The sequence below is a fragment of the Tinamus guttatus genome, unplaced genomic scaffold (assembly GCF_059628265.1).
Source record: "Tinamus guttatus ecotype Peru unplaced genomic scaffold, ASM5962826v1 Tinamus_guttatus_pri_ptg000599l, whole genome shotgun sequence".
Classification (NCBI taxonomy): domain Eukaryota; kingdom Metazoa; phylum Chordata; class Aves; order Tinamiformes; family Tinamidae; genus Tinamus; species Tinamus guttatus.
In genome coordinates this window covers 2,277,678-2,297,101 of record NW_028289133.1, presented here as the reverse complement: position 1 = coordinate 2,297,101, position 19,424 = coordinate 2,277,678, and the positions used below count along the sequence as shown (strand labels likewise).

General features: G+C 43.8%; 1 protein-coding gene across 2 annotated transcripts in view; it reads right to left on the bottom strand.

Moving 5' to 3' along the window:
• The window catches only part of OXSR1 (oxidative stress responsive kinase 1), a 73,043-nt gene that overhangs the window by 4,421 nt on the left and 49,198 nt on the right, over window positions 1-19,424 (bottom strand). For both annotated transcript variants that reach the window (XM_088534785.1, XM_088534786.1), the window contains exons 6-15: window positions 15,422-15,531; window positions 12,651-12,752; window positions 10,674-10,807; window positions 9,135-9,183; window positions 7,165-7,230; window positions 6,781-6,903; window positions 4,183-4,218; window positions 2,753-2,905; window positions 700-773; window positions 108-160 (exon numbers count right to left, since the gene is read on the bottom strand). In XM_088534785.1, coding sequence (XP_088390911.1) covers window positions 108-160; window positions 700-773; window positions 2,753-2,905; window positions 4,183-4,218; window positions 6,781-6,903; window positions 7,165-7,230; window positions 9,135-9,183; window positions 10,674-10,807; window positions 12,651-12,752; window positions 15,422-15,531 — 900 coding nt within the window. The remainder of the gene's footprint in view (window positions 1-107; window positions 161-699; window positions 774-2,752; window positions 2,906-4,182; window positions 4,219-6,780; window positions 6,904-7,164; window positions 7,231-9,134; window positions 9,184-10,673; window positions 10,808-12,650; window positions 12,753-15,421; window positions 15,532-19,424) is intronic.

Sequence of the window (19,424 nt, the reverse complement as noted above, 5' to 3'; positions counted from 1 at the left end):
GACAAACCTTCTTGCAGTGTGTCCATACACACACCTGCACGACACCAAAAAATGAATCCCCCATCACCAAAACCACCTTCACACTCTGGCACCCCCCACCAGCTCACCTCTCCCTGGGGTAAATTCAAAACGAATATCGTTGAGTTCTTTTTTCGAATTCCTGAGGGAAAAAAAAACGAAAATTTTATTTAGAAGACATTGTTCCATTTCACCGATTATTGACCCAACGAAAGTGCTGTCACTGCAGAGTCAGCAGGTGAGAGTTGTATTTTCTATACCCTTCCTCCTCAACGAGCAGAAACCTTTTGACCTGGGTTTGTGCCTAGAAGCAAGGTTCTCCTTACCAGTTTGACTGTCAACCTGAGCAGGCTGAAGCTCAGTCTATCTGATGGCCACCTCTGGTTTAAGGCCACATCATTCCACTGCCTCTTAACTCACAGTGGTCAGAATTTATCCTTGGAGCACATCCTTTGGAAGAAGGAAGTGCCAACTCACTCTGTAGGTGCACACAGACGTTACCTAACTGTCCACAAATGACCAGGAGATGATGAACCAGTTCCAGTCCAACGCCTACCAACAACCCAAATGTTTAAGGAGATGAGAGGCAGACTCCTTAAATCAGCAAGTCATCATGGATAATGATGGTAGAGAGGATTGCAATCCTTTCTCTCCACATTCCTCAGGACTTGATGTCCTTACCTTAACCTTAGTACAAGGCTGATGGGAACCTTCGTATCTTCTTGTACCGGGGCTGCAGCAGGGGCAGGTGGGGCCTGCAACAGGGTGAGATGGTTTTAAAGCAAGTTCACATTCCCTTTCTCTAGTCTTAAAACTAGAGATAACCTTGAGCAACTATAAACACAGAACAACACAGAAGTTTCACACATCACTGAAATTATGACAAGACAGACTGATTTTCAAAGAGGTGAACTTTATCCTTGAACTGTAACTAATCAGGTAGTTCTCTCTGCACTATTTTTTAAGGAAGAGAAAAAGCATTTGACTTTGAGATATGCCAAACCAGGACACCAGAAGAGGTGTTAAGTATAAAGAGACTGCTTGCTTTGCCTCAAAAATTCAGGTTTTGGGGAACTTGCTGCTGTTTCAAGACATTCCACGTTTTAATCCTTGCCCTAAACATCTGTTTTCTGGACATCTCATAAAAATGTGAAGAGCATCTAAAAGAAATTAACCAGTAGATTAGCATAAATTCTTAATAATTTTAATGAAAACAAAGGCTCTTTTTGAGAACGGCTAGTAGTGATTTTAGAGATACCTGTTTTCCCATCTAAATTACTTCTGATTAATTATTGGCACCTGAAGTCAAAGCATTTTGTATTGTTTATAGCAGGAGATTTCTAGGAAGAAAGATTGAAGAGGTTTCCATCCTTATAGTGTTTGTGATGCTTTCAGGAAGGGGTTAATTGTTAATCAGACTCCACACACCAAAAAGTTTGGTCACTTTTCCATTATACAAGTCATCTATACTGCACATGCTAATCCTGAGGTTTTAAATCTGCAGTAATTAGGCAGACCAGGATGATAATTTCAACCTGAAAATCTTAACCAACTACTACTTAAAAAAAAAAAAAAAAAAAAAAAAAAAAAACGCATCTGGATCACCCCCCCCCCTTTTTTTTCCCCATGAGAGAAAATTTAACCTCTTGATTTCATCTGTTCCTGCTCTTGTGCTAATGATTCAGCTCAGGGCTACTGGCCACAATCTTGTTTAATTTAAAGCCAAAAGCATTACCAGGTTAGGGAAAACAAGGCCAGAGATGTGCAAAAACAGTAATCCCCTAACTACAAGAATGAGAGGAAAGCTATGAAGAGCACCCAGAGCTGACCCAGAGGTATGTAGTTCACCTTAGGACAAATACCAGCGAAGGAGGTAGCAGGCACCAGTGGCAGGAAACTTTACTAAAGCAAATCCAAACGTTTCCACCACTTCCACTGCCACCTCACTGCTATGCTGAGTTACTGGGCTGAGTTTACTGGCCTTCACTGCTGCTGCTTCAACTGCCGCATGAAATTCAGGGATTAAATCACTGGCCCTATTTCAAACGATGGGAAAGGGTTTGATTTAAGCATCAGAGCTTTAATGTAGCCAAGAATATGCCAGTCTCAAACTCTGCTATTTTTGTGTAGAGTTGTTGTTTATATGTGCTGTTTATGACCGTTTTGTAAACAGAAACATGAGCTGGCTGCAGTGAAGTGATATCCATAACTTTCTATAAAATAAAAATTATGAAATGCTTCTAGGAAGGAGTAGCCTAAGAGTTAACAGTCTGCACAGCACTGCCAAGCCTCTTGCCCTGGGCCTGCCAATGGATCAAACTAGCTTGGCCCTGTCCAACAGCAACTGCCTCTCCCCACCGAAGTATGAACATTAGTGTCTTTTACAAAGAGGCACCATCACTCAAGTGCCTGGCAAACCCTGCAGTGCTGCCGCCAACCGCGAGACGTATTCCAAGTATTTTAGTAATTATTTGGTTGTCTATTTTTCTCCTTTTAACAGAAGTCAGGAGTTCTTCCCTGAATTTGGCAGGCCTGCCTATTTGCTCCACGCCCTATCCTATGACACGGATAGCTGGGGAGGGACTTGTCAAGCTTTTGCACTCCCTATACTTCCCCTCGAGGGTCCTGCCTCCCCTCTCCGCCTCCAGCCAAGCAGCTTCCCTGGTTTTGGCTCACCTCAGTCCAACAGTTTTAAACAGAAAGGCAAAGTGCAAGATTGAGCTTTGATACTCACCTGGGCTGCTGCCGGGGCTGCTGCAGGAGCCTGGCTGGGTGGAGGGACAGCAGCTTGAGGTGGGGCAGGTACCTGTCCTGCTGCCTGAGGTAGTTGAGGTGTCTGTGCTGGAATATTGAGTGAAGGACCTTGGGGTTCGGCGGCTGGGAACAGCTGCAAGCAGAAAGGTGTTTTAATGGGAAAAGGAATTTAACCGACTTCAGGCTCTGAGCATCTGCTTTCCACAAAGTACCTGTTAAACAAATCCCGTCAGGAGCGCTGCCAAAGGTAGTCCCCAGCCTCCAAAACACTAAGACCAACCCCAAGTCATTGTTTTAAGAGTTTTAATGTTTCCTCATGCCCAAGGACGCTTCCTGCCTCGAAATACTCAGCTTATTCACCAAGGAAGGACAAGAAACCACTATAACAGCATGACTGCAGATCTTGATCAAAAAATCACACACTGCAGCTAGCAGGGCTGGATGCACCCAGACCAGAGCCTGGTTTGGAAGGGTGCTGTATCCTGCAGTTTCCCCTCTTCCAAACCTGACTCTTGCTGATAATTCCTAGCAGCCACACAACCAAACCACAGCATCTGATTTGATTGGAAACTCCATTCAGAGAGCAAAGCACAGCAAATCAAAAACGTTTTTGCTGATAATTTACCTGCTTCCATACAAACGTTAGAGCACTTTAGCTGTTTAACTGAAATTAATTGAATTTTATCGAAAATTACAGAACTGGGACTGACTGCAGGCCTCTTCGGGATCTCCTTTTATGATCAATCAAATGAAGTCAGACCAGAACGCCCTAACCCAAAACCAATTTCTAGGAGATGACTCTATTTACCTTTCTACACAGATAGGGAAAGGAAAGAAACACTCAGTCTCTGCACGATAAGCAGCCTCTACCACTGAAACATAAGACATACTATACAGGACAGTGCCAAGGCTGAAGGCAGATTATCAAACGCAACTGAAGCTTTGTTTGCCATCAACCACTATTACAGACTTGCTCCACAGTCCCAAGCTTAGCTTCAAACTTTAATTTTGTTGTTGTCGTTGTTTTTTTCTTTAAGCCAAGCAAAACAGGCATTTCAACCAAGCAAAACAGGCATTTCCAAGATTTGTTTTGTTTTTTCAAAGAAAATCAGATGACTCTTGTTTTGTTCAGATTGTTCTTGGGGCTGATTATTTTACAACAGACTTTTGCCATGGCAAATAAAGTTGAAAAGATATTCCCCAAAATTAGCCGGAAAGACCTCTGGGCATGAAACAGCCAACAATACATCTTCTAGGGAGGTTTTCAAGCAGAGCTTAGCTAAGAACTAGCTTTGAGTTCACACAGGACTGTTGTTTTCAAAGGCTAATAAATAACAAATAATCAATAATAACCCAATGGCAACAACCAGGAGCCAGCATTTTGAGAAGCTGTTTGCAGTTACAACTTACCTCAGAATTCTGTACAGATTCTTTCACTCTGGGAGACTAAAACAAAAGAAAAAAAGTGTCATTGAATGGACAAAAGGGAAAGTCACTGACTAGCCAGGATTCTTCTAAATGATACCGAATATATAAAGTCTATGCAAGTTATTTCAAGTTGTGTATATCAATTAAGATGTATTTAAAAAAGTGAAGCCACATTATTTGTTGGCAGCTTAATCATATCACAACACCCAGAAACACACTGCTGTGTTTCAGCACTGGCAGTTTGCATCTGTGCAGTAACATATAATATATAAGCTGCTCTACTTGTTAATCGACAGTGAAATCCAAGGGATCGTGGAGACCGCTTGGATCAGATCACACTGTTTGGATATAAGCGCACTGAGATGGTAAAATCCATTTTAAGCTATCCAAGCCTTCCAGAGAACAACAAGCAGCACAAATCTGTCTTGCAGAATTTCATTGGAAAAAAAAACCACATCTTTTCACATCCTTAGGAAACCAGTTTGCAAACCAATTCATTTAAACCACAGCAAAGCTTGGAAATTAGCTACATGTGCTGCTTTACAGAAATACTCCTTTGCTTGCTCTCCCTGCCCTAGAACTCTGCCTTATGCTACACTCTCCACGAGAAAAGAGAAAAGCAGCAGTTCCAAAGTGCCACATAAGAAAATGAGTGGAATGGAAAGTGCGGACACAGCAGAACAACCACCCTGTGTTTATCAGTGCAACAAAGGTACCATGCACCAGTTATTCCACACGAGCTAGAAGAGATTGCCAGGATCACTGGAAAGGAAGCCTGAAAAACCCTGGAAGTGAGAGTCTGTTGTTTTGACTTTCAAAGGCCAAATTACAGCATGGAGACAGTGTGAAGGCTTGGTCTATGCTGGGGCTAACAAAAAGAAGTTCCTTCTCTGCGTACTAGTCTAGAAGACAGCTCTAGTACAGCGTGAGTTCAACAGAAGAACAAAAATCTTATCATGCCCCTAACTTAACTGGTGCCAGTTTATGCAATAACTTAACCGGTGCGGATCAGGCCAATTTGTAATGTACCAGCCAGAGGCTTCCTGTGAAAGAAAGAGGTCTCAGTCTCAGAAAAGCAAGCTGCAAAAAGCCCTTGGGATAGCAAGGGAAGGAATAGTTCCTTCACAGTGACTAAGTACAGATATTGTCAGGAAAATAAGATGGAAAGGTGAGGAAATCCATGCCAAAGCACTGAGCCCGCGCGTGACAGCTACCAGGCGGGATGGGAAGCCGGGCATTGCTCCTGGGGATAAGCAGCAGCTCTCACACCTGCAGGCTGCAGTGGTCGTGTTGTTCTTGCAGGCACAAAGCTCCTGAGAGCACCCAGACACCTCGAGGGGTGCTTTAGAAGCAGCCTGTCTGCAGGACCACGGCGTGCTGGAGAGCACAGAAACGCTGGCCCTGCCCCGTGGTCAACAACGGACTCAGAAAGGCGGCAAGAGAGGGGAACTAAGGAAAAACGTGAACAGGCAGGAGGGAAGCAAGACAAACGCTCAAAGAGGTTTACCCAATAGAGGCACAAATATGATGCCTTTGGGTATATGTTTAAGTAAGCTCTAATTTACTTTTGTCCCTGTTTAGAATGATGCTGGGAGCCAGGGAACTGTGGCAGCACTGCCATGAGCACGGCATGCTCAGACTTAGTAACAGAAGGTGAGCAATTTACTTTTTTTTCAGTATTTTTTTCCTCTGTATATTTTTCTGGTATTTACAGCAATTATTCTACCTAAAACTATTCAAAACTTCAAATGCAGGGGGGCAAAAAACCCTCACTATTAAGACTGCTGTATACAGGATCAAGTGCTACAGGTACAGGGAGATTCCTGTCTTCAGGCTGAAGAAAATGACTCAAAATCAGTGCAGAGAAAAGACACCTGGGGCAGAATGTGAGTACCTAGACAGAGATATGCAGCCAGGTCTAAGGTGTCCTGGCCTCCTACCTGGACCCTATAAAGGCCCAGGTATCCCAAAGATTTGTGTCACATCTGCATTGGGCACCTCTGAAATGGGAATATAAATATACATTTAGATAACTGAGCTGAGACCTGCCTTTCCAACATGCATCCTTTAATAAGGTGCTACAAGAGCATCTTAATATTTTCTATTAGGACTACTAGGTTTCAGGGTAGCCAACAGCACACAACTAATCCTTATGCATTTCAGATTTCAGCTGCAAGTGTCCCAAAAATTTCAGTGCCACCCATGGAGATGGCAGTAGGACAAAACCTCTCCTAACACCTCTAGAAGAAAACATCTCAGTCATCATAAACCCACCAAGAAACAAGGTAACATCCTAGCTCAAGTGGATTAGCAGTATTCTGAACCTGGGAGCAGGTCATTTGAATTTGTGCTCCCAGCTACACTCAATATTCCTGACTGAGACCACAGAAAAGCATTCCAAAGAGTTCAGTCTTGAGTCTGCTTTCTCTGATTCAGCCTCAAGCTCTTTGGGGAAGGGATCATCAAAACTTATTGCATGCTGTACTTAAAACAAGGCCCCCAGCTTCCCAGGGGTGTTTGAACATACTGCAGGTAGGAAAATAAAGAGCCAAAAGAGCCACCACCGAGCTGGAGACCAACCCTGAGCTGTGAAATTGCTGCTCTGCCTTCCTCGCTCTCCTCGTCGAGCTCATCATCGCTCCATTCCCAGCCACCATCTTCAGTCTTATGAAGGCGCCCGCTGGACCCCGGGACTCTCCGGACCTGCTCGGCACAAGAACACATGGTTACATGAAGCAGATAATTTCAACAGTGGTTTTTTTTTTTCTCTTTTAAAGCAAAAATAGCACAAGAGCATCCTCAGCTTATGCTCAAGCTGCCGGCATGCTTGAGGATTTTATTAGGATGTTTAGGCCTACATCTAGAAAATGTTGCAACCCCATACTGCTCATCAAAAATGTGAACATAAGCACAGAAACTAGCACGACTTTAACACAAAATGAAGTCCATGGAATTTTTCAATACCTTTTTGGATCTTTCAGTGATTGTTGGTGCTCTCTGCAGCATCTTCTCTTGCAAAAATTCTTTATTCTGCACAAAAGACCAAACATTCACATTGCTGAAAATGCTTTTTCGCTCCTTAAGTGCTTCTGATAATGAAAAATTGTTTCACAAACTATTTTCCATAGTAAGTGTTCTGCATGTCATTTTTGTTTGTTTCACATAACTGGGCTGTAAAAGGAAATGCACCTTCCTCCTTTGAACTACATTTTATGACACTTCGTTCCAACTACTTTTTAAGCTAGTGATTGCACTTTTCTTCTGTAAAGTGATACAGAGTTAATAAACATTTGTATAAAAGTGTATCTGATTTGCTGCAGAGCACTGCTGGATGTAGGATATCACAGAATTTGATACCTTAATGAGCCATTTGGCATTCTGGCATTTGCAGCTACTGCAGCACTTGAATCCAGCCACCTTTTTGGGAGCGGGGACAGGATGTGGGAAGCCCAACACAGGATAACAAGACCCGGGACCCGGAGCAGCCCGAGTTACCGCATGGCCCAAACGTGCAGCACGTGCGATGAGCAGAGAGGAGGCCAATGTGGTGATCACAACAGATTAAATCTTGGGATCCCGCTGTGATGCTTTACTATATATGCATTAAATCCACACTGTATTTATACGTGTATATAAGCATATTAAAAGTGGACTCTCCTGTCTTCAAAGCACAGCTGTCAGCCTGGCAGTGGCTGAAGGCAGTTTAGCACTTGCTGTTCACTGCCTTGCCTTCCTGCTTGGGGCGCTGGTTTAAGTATTGCCTCATTTACCACGAGGCTAATTTTCTCTCGCCGCATATGCTAATATGCTGCTCTGCAGCAGCTTAACGAGAGCACCAAGGAGATCTCGCACACAGGGAAGTGCAACACGAGCCCAGGGTAGTGTCAGCCAAACGCAAAGGGCAGCAAGGCACAAGACATCTCCTTGTCACCGTGATCACCATGCCCATGTTCCCAGACACGGACCGTTCGGCTGCCTAAAATCCCATTAAGGTCAATGAAAACCCAGTTGATACCATCAGCAGCCCAGACTGCAATTAAATTTGCCCTAAAGCAAACTCCTACATTCGGTAAATTGGATTGCATCCGAGACCTCCTTGGTCGCATTTATTAGATCGCTGTCAACTTTAATAGGACGCCCAGCTCCTCTGCAGATGCCTGGATATGGGCGCTTCCCTTTCAGCATCTTGATCTGTGAGCTGAAAACTACTTTCATTCATTGCTAAAGCTACTGTACCACCCCCAACATCAGATACCTTTTTGACAATTTAACCTGTGTTCCACCATAAAACCCATGTATTTTAAGGTCACAAACATGGCATGGATGAAAAAATAAGCCACCACGCTTCCTTGTTCCCATGCAGATACAAATTATCCCCTTTACTATTTCTGTTTATCTCCCCACAAAATAAACGCCCACATTAAACTCCAGGCAGTAAGCCCATAAATGCTGTTTGTTGCCAGTCCACTGCAACCTACCCATCAAGGCTAGAAACAGGAGGTTTCCACTGTTTTGTAACATAGTAGCTTCATTTTCCATGAGGCAATATATGGTAAAATAGCATTCACTGCTCGGCACACAGCCTGATTATAGTGGTTTCTAAAATATAAGCTCTATTTACCACCACAGAGACATTCATGTTGACCATACAGCCAGAACAGCACCATTACAAGAGAAGATAAAACCCCCAAATCCACTGAAAGACATTTAAATGTTCCAGAATTTCTAGATAATTCCTCTTAATAGCACGAGAGACAGAAGAGACGTCTCATTTTGTGCCCATTCACAATGGCCCATTCAAAGCATCCAGCTACGCTGGCTCTAAATGAAACAGCCATCCTACACTCGTGCCAGTAACACACCATATTTACCACACTTGAGAGAAATCCTCCCCATCACCTCTGCACAGATGGATTTAGGAAGCGTTTTCTCACCTTTGCTTTTGTGAAAAATTTGTGTCTTAAGAGTTCTGCTGCTGTTGGTCTGGCAATGGAAACAGATGTAGAGAAAGCAGTTAAAAACATGTTTTTTTTCAATGCAACAGTCTTCCAGGTGGCTGCAGCTTGCAAATAACACAAGTGACTGAAGGACATCGGCTTCTCCTGCACATTCCTCCTCAGACCAGTCAGAAGAGCAGTGAACAATTCAGGGGTGGGAGGGAAAGGGGAAAGAACTCAAATCTTTTCAGGACGTTGTTATATTTTGTAACCCGTTCTATTAAATTTAGATGCAATGATCCAAATTTGTCTAGTAGAAAAGAAATAATTCGGGCTTATTTTCCCCTTTAAGTTAGACTTAAATACTGAAAAGCAGAGAGGTGTCTCGGTCAGTCGAGAAGGAGCTTTCTAAAGTCTCAGGGTTACATGAAGACGCTCGTGGCATTTCCCCTGCTTAAATAGTAAGAGAAGGTGATGAGGGACTCACTGAGGCTATTCATCATAGCGTTTATTCCAACTCAGACCATGCCAACCAAGTCAGAATGCTGAAAACCAGCTGCACCAACCTCCCGTTCTCTTTGGCGACCCACACACCTCACTGCAAGCTGCTTTTTATGGGGACACGCAGCGATCGAATCCATGATGTTTAATTCTCATCAGCATCAATCTAATCCGTGGGGAAAGGATAGGCTTTAAAAACACGCAAGAAAGTAACAGGCTGGGAAAAAGAAAGCCCTTGCTGTCAGCATTTATCAAGCACTTAAGTGGATTCATTAAGTATTTCAAATGCAAAGCTTGTTAGAAGAGAGAGATCCCATCTCGCTGTGCGTGCGAAGCCTTTGTTCCAAAATCTGTCACAAGGGGAGACTCAAAAACGTCTTCATTATTAGCATTTTATGAAGGGACTTTTCTCTTTCCAGAATTAGCTTGCTTAGCAAGGAAAAAAATATATTTACATATAAAATTTGTAGAAATGCTCATTTCTTTAGCTTTGCATTTCAAGGAGCACTATTTTTAATGCAGGATGGACGTATCTCTCAAGCAGCTGTGCTGAGGACTGGCTGCAGAAAGACATAAATGAATGTGGTTATAAACATGGCTACAGGCAGCCAGACCCTCACGGAGCTCCAAACGATGCCATAACACAAGGACACGGTGCTGTAGCAGGAACCACAGCGTGTGCACCACTTCCTTAGGGATTTTCCTAACAACACTGTGTAATGGAGCTGCTCTTACAAGAAAGACTGAAGGCAGAACAGGGTCACTTCAGTAATTGGTATTGATGAAAACCCACTGGGCAAAACTTGCCACGTTGAAGGCCTTCTTGCACTGGTAAATTTGAAAAACCATTCCCAAAACCCCCAAGGAAGACGCGTGTCTTGGCCAGCCACAGTGCCAGACCTTTATCCTTAAAATAAGGACAGTCAAGAGACTCTGCTGCCACACAGCAGGGCTGCAGCTTCGCCAGCTCCACAAGCAGAACACGATGAGTTGTGTTTGTTCAGGTTTATTTTGACACTGGCAGTCAACTCTCACCTTTTTTCGGGGTCTTTCTGTAGACACGATGAAATCATCTTCCTAAAGGACTTCCCGTACTTCTTCAGCATCTCCTTATCCTGCACACCAGTCTCCAGAGATGGAGGATCGTTTTGTAGCGTCAGCATTAAAACCTAAGAGAATTACATCTATTGGCAATGAGATTTTCCCGGCCTTCGTTAGAGGCAGACTGTGAGAAGGCAGCATTTTAAGCAAGCATTTTCACTCATCAGGCAGATAAATAAGGAGTGTTTCATGCTGGTGCCTTTCTGAGGATAGTCTGAACGCAGAGGGAAGGTTTTCCTGCAGTTTGGGCTGCCACCTGCTACTCAACAGCTAAGGAGAGCTCAACCACTGCCTCTCCCTCAAGGCAATTAGAGGGTCTTTGCTACCAGAGCTTGCTAAGCTTGCACTTAATATTAGTGTAAAAGCAGAAGGGCTACATGAAAAGAGACAGGGATTCTCCTTTATGCAGTGCTGCAACAGCAGGTGAAGCCCCTTCTAACACAAGCACCCATCAAGCCAAACTGATTATTTCCTTTGCAAGTCTCCTATTTTGAAGGAAAGGGAAAAAATTACTCATTTCCATTTTCCCTTGTCACCTACTTACAGATGAAAGCCTATTTTTAGAAAAGGAAGCAGCACAGAGCATATTTAAATAGCTTTCAACAGCTATATCGCTTAGGGCAGCAATAGACCATCAGTCTAGCTGAAATTAAACAATCTGCAATAGAATTCCCTGCTTTTTCTAATTCCCCTTCAGAGGGTCACTTAATGGATGGGATGTTTTGCTGCATAACAAAAACTCAATCTGCAGCAAAACACAATTACATTCAACAGCTAAAACACAAAAGCCCTCTCGCAGGTTGCATTACTGCAATCCATGTCTAGTAGAAGTGGAGATTAATAATTCCTTCCACCACCCAACAATATATGGCACTAAGTATGCGACCCTGGTATTCAAAGCTGCAACTCATGCATTCAAAACAGTAACTGGAGAACAGCAAGCAGAAGCTACTGGAAAATGTTACTAAGGATCCAAGTGCAGAAGGGAGCACCAATGAAAACCGTGGCACCTAAATCAGCAAGGTATTTCCCTGAATTTATAATCCATTTGCCACAGTCATCAATAAGTTGCTATCTTCAGCTGCATTTCTAAAGCACTTGGCTGTTCAAAAATCTCTGCCTGGAGCTGACACAAGCCTTAAAATACTGTTCCTACAAGGGTTAAACTAGTGCAAAGTCTTGGTACTTAAAGCCATATACAGATGTTCCTGTCTAATTTCTTGGGAGCTACTGGCCTCCCCCAAATCCTCTGCAGCTTGTGTGATGGGCAGGGGGGCACTGGAGAAGTGATGCCCACCTTGCAGCATTTTAGTAGTTAAAGCACTCAGAAAAGGAAAGTTTTACCCAGAGAAGCCTAAAATTACATCCATAAGCCTCAAAGCTCAGGTTAATAATTTAGCCAAAAGGTTTTCTGAAAGGGCTTTCCAATCCCTCCTGTTCAATCTGATATAATTTTCCTCCAGGAGTAGAAGGAAAGTCTTCAAGAGGGTGGGAAATACAAAGGGGGCTCAATTTTGTGAACAGATCTCATAAGGGGCTAAGAGATCCCAGAGCTCACTTGAAGGAAGGATGCTCCAAACTTCACATGATCACGTGGGCTCTTAACCAAGGTACAGACTCCCTGAAGGTGCAGATGCTGGAAGAGGCTCCTGGTTCAAGAAAGTTAGCTAAACCACCACGATACAAGCCAAATTTCAAGATACTTTAAAAAAAGGGGTTTTGAAGCATCAGAGTTTAAAAAAGCTTCCATATCTCAGCTTCAATAAAATACTAGAGTGAGGCTGTTTGCACGGCATTTTATACTGAAATAAGGAATGCCTTTTGGGGTAACCGGTAACAGCGTTTCTGAGGAGGATCATCAATGCAGAAGGAAGGTTGCCAATGGAGAAGGACAAGCCCAAGACCACTCACCTTCATGGGTGGGTATTTATGGTAAGGGGCCGCCCCCGTAGCCAGTTCGATCGCGGTGATTCCAAAGCTCCAGATGTCTGCCTTGAAATCGTATCCTCTGACCTGGAAAACAGCAGGGATGTCAGCACGTGTGTCTGTTGCTCTCCTGCAGCACAGCTCCTTCCTTCAGCCCTCGCGTTATCACATCCTTTTGTCCTTTCCCCTCGTTTCTCAGGAGGGATTCGGAGACAGCAGCGCCCTAACGTTAAGTGCAGATGTAAGGAACACTCGCCTCCCACCCCAGTTCCTTGTATTTCCAAGCAGAAAGTGCAGTGAATGTCACAGTCTATTAAAATTACAGCCTGCTGCAGCCAGGATTGCCTTATCCCAAAACATGCCAAGTAAAAGGGCGCTGGGCTCAACCAGGCTCCAACTTCACCAGCACAGAGAGCCACTGAGCAGCGTGATGGAGGGTTAACTCACAGTTAATGGATGGAGGGTTATTCCCCGGGGACATCTGCCTTTATATGACACTTTTAGTCAAGCCCTTAACGAGCAAACTCACTGATCCTCGGACTTTAGAGCTGGAAAGCAGAGGCCAGCTCAATAAAAAGCCCCTCATTCCTGTCTGCAGAGTAATATTTCCCTCCACTGTATTTTGTTTTGTAGTGATTAATTGTAATTTCTTCAGCTGACATTAAGCACAGACTCGTTCAGGGAAATTTATAGGATTTACTTCCCTCCAAGCACAGGAAAAAATATTGCACAGGCCAAGGCAGTTACTTCCTCGCTATCATTAGGTAACGTTTTGGCATTTGCTTTCTCGGCCGCGGGGGACGGACGCTGTGTCCAAACTTCAAGAAGAGCCACAAAAATCAGAGTGCTTGGCTGGTTGAATTGCTTCCCGCTAAACTATGGAAAAATTAATGTCGAATCAGAGCAAAGCTAATAGGGATGCTGTGTCCAGCCACATTAACAAGCTTTGAGAAGACGTGTGCTGTGTCAAAACCTAAAATGTGGCCCAAACTGCCCTTGAGATGGCCTTGAATTTTGAGAAGCAAAAACACCTCTTTTTCCCCACAACTTTTCAAACGATTTCCTATGGTGATACAACTGAATTAGTATTTATTGTGCTACAGCAAGAGCCCTGCATCTTCCACTGATTTCTCTTTTTTTTTTTTGGCATTGTTTCCACAGGTCTTGAACATCTGGAAGGGTCCTGAAGTGCTGCAGTTTAGGGATGCCATAGTTTGAATGGATTCCAAACAATTCTAACTAAAGATAGATACCTTAAAGACTTCATAAAAACACAGGAGGAAATATGCTATAGGCTTTATAAATTCAAGTTTCCTCATTCTGTTTTTTTTTTTAGTTTTTGAGAATAAGTTAGCTTTCTCTCTCAGATAACCTGGCAATAAATCCATACACTGTGCAATTTCACTTTCTCCAGCAGCATTTATTAAACCACATAATCCTGCTTGCAAATGAAAATTTGCAAGTTCAAAAGTTTCTGTAGCAGTTCTTCTTTTTGACATCTGTCCAGGCACTAATCCACAGTTAGGTTATGACAGATTTTAATTTTCATCAACTTTTTTTTTTCCATAAATCAGTCAAAACGAGCATATTTTTCCAAACCAGAAGAGCAGAATATCATGTATTTTCATGCTAAAGGAACTTGACTCTGCTGAAGTAAAACAAGCAAAATTGAGACAATAATACCTATACAGAGAAGGCCAACCTACAGCAAACCCTTTTTTTGCTCTCCATCAGATATGATGGCTCAAAGTGACACCTGCTGGAAGACACCAAGATGATACAAGCAGACTTGGAAAGATTTCTCTGGAGCATCCCAAATACTCCTCACCATCTGCTCCTTGCAACAAGCGAGAAGCTCACAGCCTTCAAAACGAGTGAATTCCCTAGAAAACCCTTGAAGTGTTTCCCATCCAAAACATCTCCTTCCCTTCACTAAGGTGGGGGCCTTCTTCACATTCCTCCCAAACTTCACAATATTTTGTAGTGAGCACTAAGAAAAAGGAGGAATGAGCCAGGTTTACTGTAATAAAACAATGCTGTTCCAAAATATTTTTGTTTCACACACTGGGGAAGAAGCAGGGGAAGGACACTCACAGTGAGCAGTATTTCTGCTCGGTGTGCATGCCAAAAAGCAAACTTAGAGTCCTGCACACTCTCAAGATGTTTTTAAGGTCTTGAGGGATAATTTTCGGGTTGTTTCTTGTGAGGACACAAAGTGGCAGATCTGCACCCACGGGGAAGGATGATGGCATCTTCTAGGGAGCCAAAACTGTGGAGGAGCAGCGGGGGCAGACGAGCATGCCTGAATATTCACAATCTGAATAAGCTCCTCGACTGCGCACGGCTTTGCTGCACTAACTCCCCACTCAGACACGCTGCAATTAACTGCCTTGAGTTGGTGGATTTGCAAATGCTGAAGAGGATGTGACCTTGCATGTGCAAATATAACACGTGTGGGCAACTACTTATATCCCACCTCACTATGAGGCATGAGGAAAGGGGCAGGTTACTCCTCTTTATATCAGGGCTGAGCTATCTCATACTCACCCACGGTAGGATCCTGCAGAGAAAAAAGAGCATAAAAAGCTACTAAATTCCAAATACCCCATACCCAGCTGTGAAAAATAAACGCAAGGCAACCCTGCAGTTTTAAAGATGCAAAAACTGGCCTTACAAGATGCAAAATGATCATGTTAGGTTCAAGGAAATACGGTCACCGCTGACAAGAGGAGGATGCGAGGCAAGAGGCAGCTCACCTGCTCCATGACCTCTGGTGCCATCCAGCACGGGGTGCCCACAAACGTTTTCCTCACTTTATTCCTCGTAATATCGCCGCCCGTCGCCAAGAACGCGCTAACGCCGAAGTCTGCAAATGGAACAAAACAGATTTTAGTAAGAACATCCTGAGCAAATCGACTGGCTGTTTCCCCCCACTAAAACACCCTGCGTATTTTCAGACACCTATTGAGCACTAAACCATAAAGTTACCGTCCAGTTACGCAGGAGGAGCTTTGTAATGAGCTGCAAATGACCAACAGATCACTACGAACACATAGCATAGAATCATAGAATGCTTAAGGTTGGAAGGGACCTCTAGAGATCATCTAGTCCAACCCCCCTTCACATGTAGGGTATATACAGGGCATATACCTTTAAAAAATTATATATATATATATATATGTGTATGTATCTCAGAACCTCAACTATTACCTTCTTGTCTCTCCTACCTTGCAACAGCCATGATTATTATTTAGAACAATGGAATTTTTTGTGAACAAAGTGGCCATGCACATGAAGTGTTATTAGAGATCCTAGAGTTTAACTGATATCTGCATACCGACACGAGAAGAGGTCGCACCGTTACTGAGGATGTAGCATTACCCAAATGTGCTTTTCTTGGTGGTCCCTCCATCCCCGACAGGATCAGGGCTTTGAGTTTGGACACCAGGAACTATTCCCCGCAAGGCAGCATCAAGACGACCAAACTGAGCATCATATCCCCAAAACCTCCATACACTGAAGGACACTCGAGGTGGCCCCACACGTGTCCTGTTAGTGTTATTAATTAGACTAAGACGTTCTTTAAACAAGGATGATGCCTTCCAAGATGATGCAGATGTTTTGGGTAATTAAGGACGACGTGGAAAAGGGGATGTGTAAACAGCAGCAGCACCGTGCTGGGAAGGCAACGGGATGCAAGATGTTTGCTCGGGGAGACATATTACAAAAGCAGATTTGGCAACCGAGTCCTTATGATTCAAGAGAGGATGACAGAGACTTTCCTCGGAAAAAAGAAAAATCAGGTGACAGGGAAACTATAAACACAAACTGAAGAAGCATTTCCTCCCAACTTGCTCTAAAGCACGTGCCTTTTGTATTGTGAAATTATAGCTCTGTAAGTGCTCATTCTGTATAACTCAATACTACTCCTATTCATTGCCTCTTAGCATGCACAAATGATAGGTCTAAATCTACGCAATCTTTAATGCAATGTTTGAGATTAGGCTTGGAGGAAAAGTGCCTTCAACTGGGGGGATATTTTATATAAAGCATTAGTCACTGCACCTGGTTGGAACCCATTAAAACACAACTGCCTGGCACAGGTAATTGCTCCTGCAAAAACCTCAGCCCGGAGAGCAATGAAGTTACTCGATGGCTGCAGGGTGTTTTCCTCACTGAGGAATTATCTGCTACACACGGATGTTTTTTCCAGATTTGCCAGAAACAGCATCCACTTGAGAACAGCCTCCAGGGCCCCTCGCGGCCCAACAGCAGCACAAAGGCTCCTTTCTCACCAGGCTCTCAAAATATGAGAAATATCAGTGAAATTATCACTCAGAAGAGTAACACACTACTGTTTCCAGCTTACTCTGATTAGACATTCCAGGAGAGGAACTTGGCACTGGCTAAAACACCGGGCAGTTATAATCAAAAATCCACAGTGAAGAAGGTTTCATAGAACGAGGCTAAAACTGCCTCTTGTTGTGTTCAGCTTCTTCCACATGATTTGTGCTGTCCTCTTCCTGGGAGGCATCTCGCACCGCTGCTGACCTTGCAATCTTAATATTGGAAATTGGAACACACAATTCCTAGCAGCACTGCTCTGCTTTCCAGAAAACTCCCTGGATCGGCCTTCTGCAACAAGAGTTTTTCACTGTGCTCCTCATGGACGCATCCACCATCCCTGCTCCTCTCCAAAACTGAATCCAAAAAAGATGTTCAAAGTTATTTGCACTTTACTGCTTATTATGCCTTGCCAGATCTCTTCTTCTAAACACAAAGGCAACTAAAAAAAGTTTACCAGCGTAATGTTTATTTTAAATAAATGCCCCAAGGGCCATCAGCACCCTGTTGCGAGGAGCTGTATTTAAAACTGTGTGTATCATCTTACCTCAAGTTTCCAAGCAGTCATTCTGGGGATAAAGGAAACACCCTCCAAAGCAAAAGCCTCTCAGGAATCAAAGCACATAAACCCTTTAGGGGGTAATAAAACCCTTGAGGCAGCGCACACCGCGCTCGCTGCGTCTCCCGTGCAGCAGCGAGTTTATAAATTCCACTTTTTGGATTTGTGCCCCTACATCTGTCATTTGAGGGCAGGAGAGATCCTAAACGGAACTAAACTGCACTGTGTTACATGGTTGATTTATTCCATGTTTTCCCAATCAATTGTACTCATTTCCAGCTGGCTCGGAGGGGCCGGCACATCCAGCATCCGCTTTCAGGCACGATTTTGAGATGGTTTTCTCAAATGTCATCTTACTAATTTTAACCGAGTCCCAACTCAAGATAAGAGCGTGCTTGTTCTCAGGAAATACCTGCAAAGGAATAAATTAAATCCTAACCTCGAGTGAGGGTGTAATCCTTGCTTCTGAGAGGCAGTCAGGATCTGTCTCTGTTTTATAGGACATTTCTAACCAAAACACTTTGATTTTAACTCCTGCTGCGCCTGCACTGAAAGAGAGGTGCAACAGCTTAAAGATATTTACACTAACAGGTTTTACTCTTGTGCTCCTATCTGGCAGTTTATATTTTATACAGAGTCACTACGATGATACCTGGGAAGCTGCCTGGTGGTGATAACTCTGCGAGAGCAGGAGGAATTAGGAATGTTTGAATCGCGCTTGCGGTACCAGCTACGGCCACCGCCGGGAATGCAGCTACTGTCACACACTGAGGAGAGCCCCAAGGTCCAGACCTCTGGCAGAGCTGCTGGCAAATAATTTTCTGGCTCCAGGGTCATCTCAGCGCAGGGATTTCCGCCCCCCCCCAAGCTGCATTTGGTTCCTATCACTGGAAGTAGTCCAGGAGATTAATTTTTCCTATATTGCTTCAGAAAAGTGATTTTAAAAAATACTTCCGCCACAACTAAACCAATCTGGAATAGGAAGTGGCAATTCTCCTGATATGAGGTTTGCAGAAAATACGGCAGATTTTACTTATTTCAGCAGAAATAACACATGGTGCAACCCATACACCCCACAAAACATTCTGCAGGTGTAATGGTTGGAAAGACCTCATATTTTGAAGTATTGGGCATTGCTGCTCTTCTCATCAAGAGCTGGTCAGTACCACCTACCTACTCAGGCCTAGAAATCAGCAATTAAAAAGAAAAAACACATCTCTTTGGCCATCTCAAGCCATAGTGCTACCTTACCTGCAAGGAGCCTAAGGGCTGTAACCTGCCAGCATGGAAAAAGTGACCGACGGTTTCCTTGTTGTGCAGCAACAAAGCTTCAGCCTTTCTGGCTGAACCACAAGCCAAGGCACATGAAGGACTGATAAATGCCTTACACTAAGGAAATGTAAAGGCTGCTGTTGAAATCCAGCGGCCTCAACAACACGTTCATGAAGATACCTTAATACTGCATAGAGAGAATGCAGCCTGCCAAAGCACAGGCCAGCCTGGTGCAAACAAAACTGCCACCTCAAAAGATGCATCAAAAATCTCACCGAGCAACCCCGGTTCCAGCACTTCACCCTCCTGAAGGGCCGTTTTCCTAATGCAAAGAGGGAGGAACGACGCGGACGGCATCGCAGCCCGGTGCTGGCGCAGGGAGCTATTTTGGGACAGCGGATGAAGAGCTGTCAGGAACACGGCAAAACGGTGACAAGTTGGCACGGATGTGTGGAAAGTTGCACAAAATCGGTTATGTGAGGGTTTATTTATATTTATTTTTTGACTTGGCCTTAACCATCCCCGTTTTATAACCAGATAGGGCAGGAGGGGTTAGGCGATTTGCCCGGTATCAGTCACCGAGC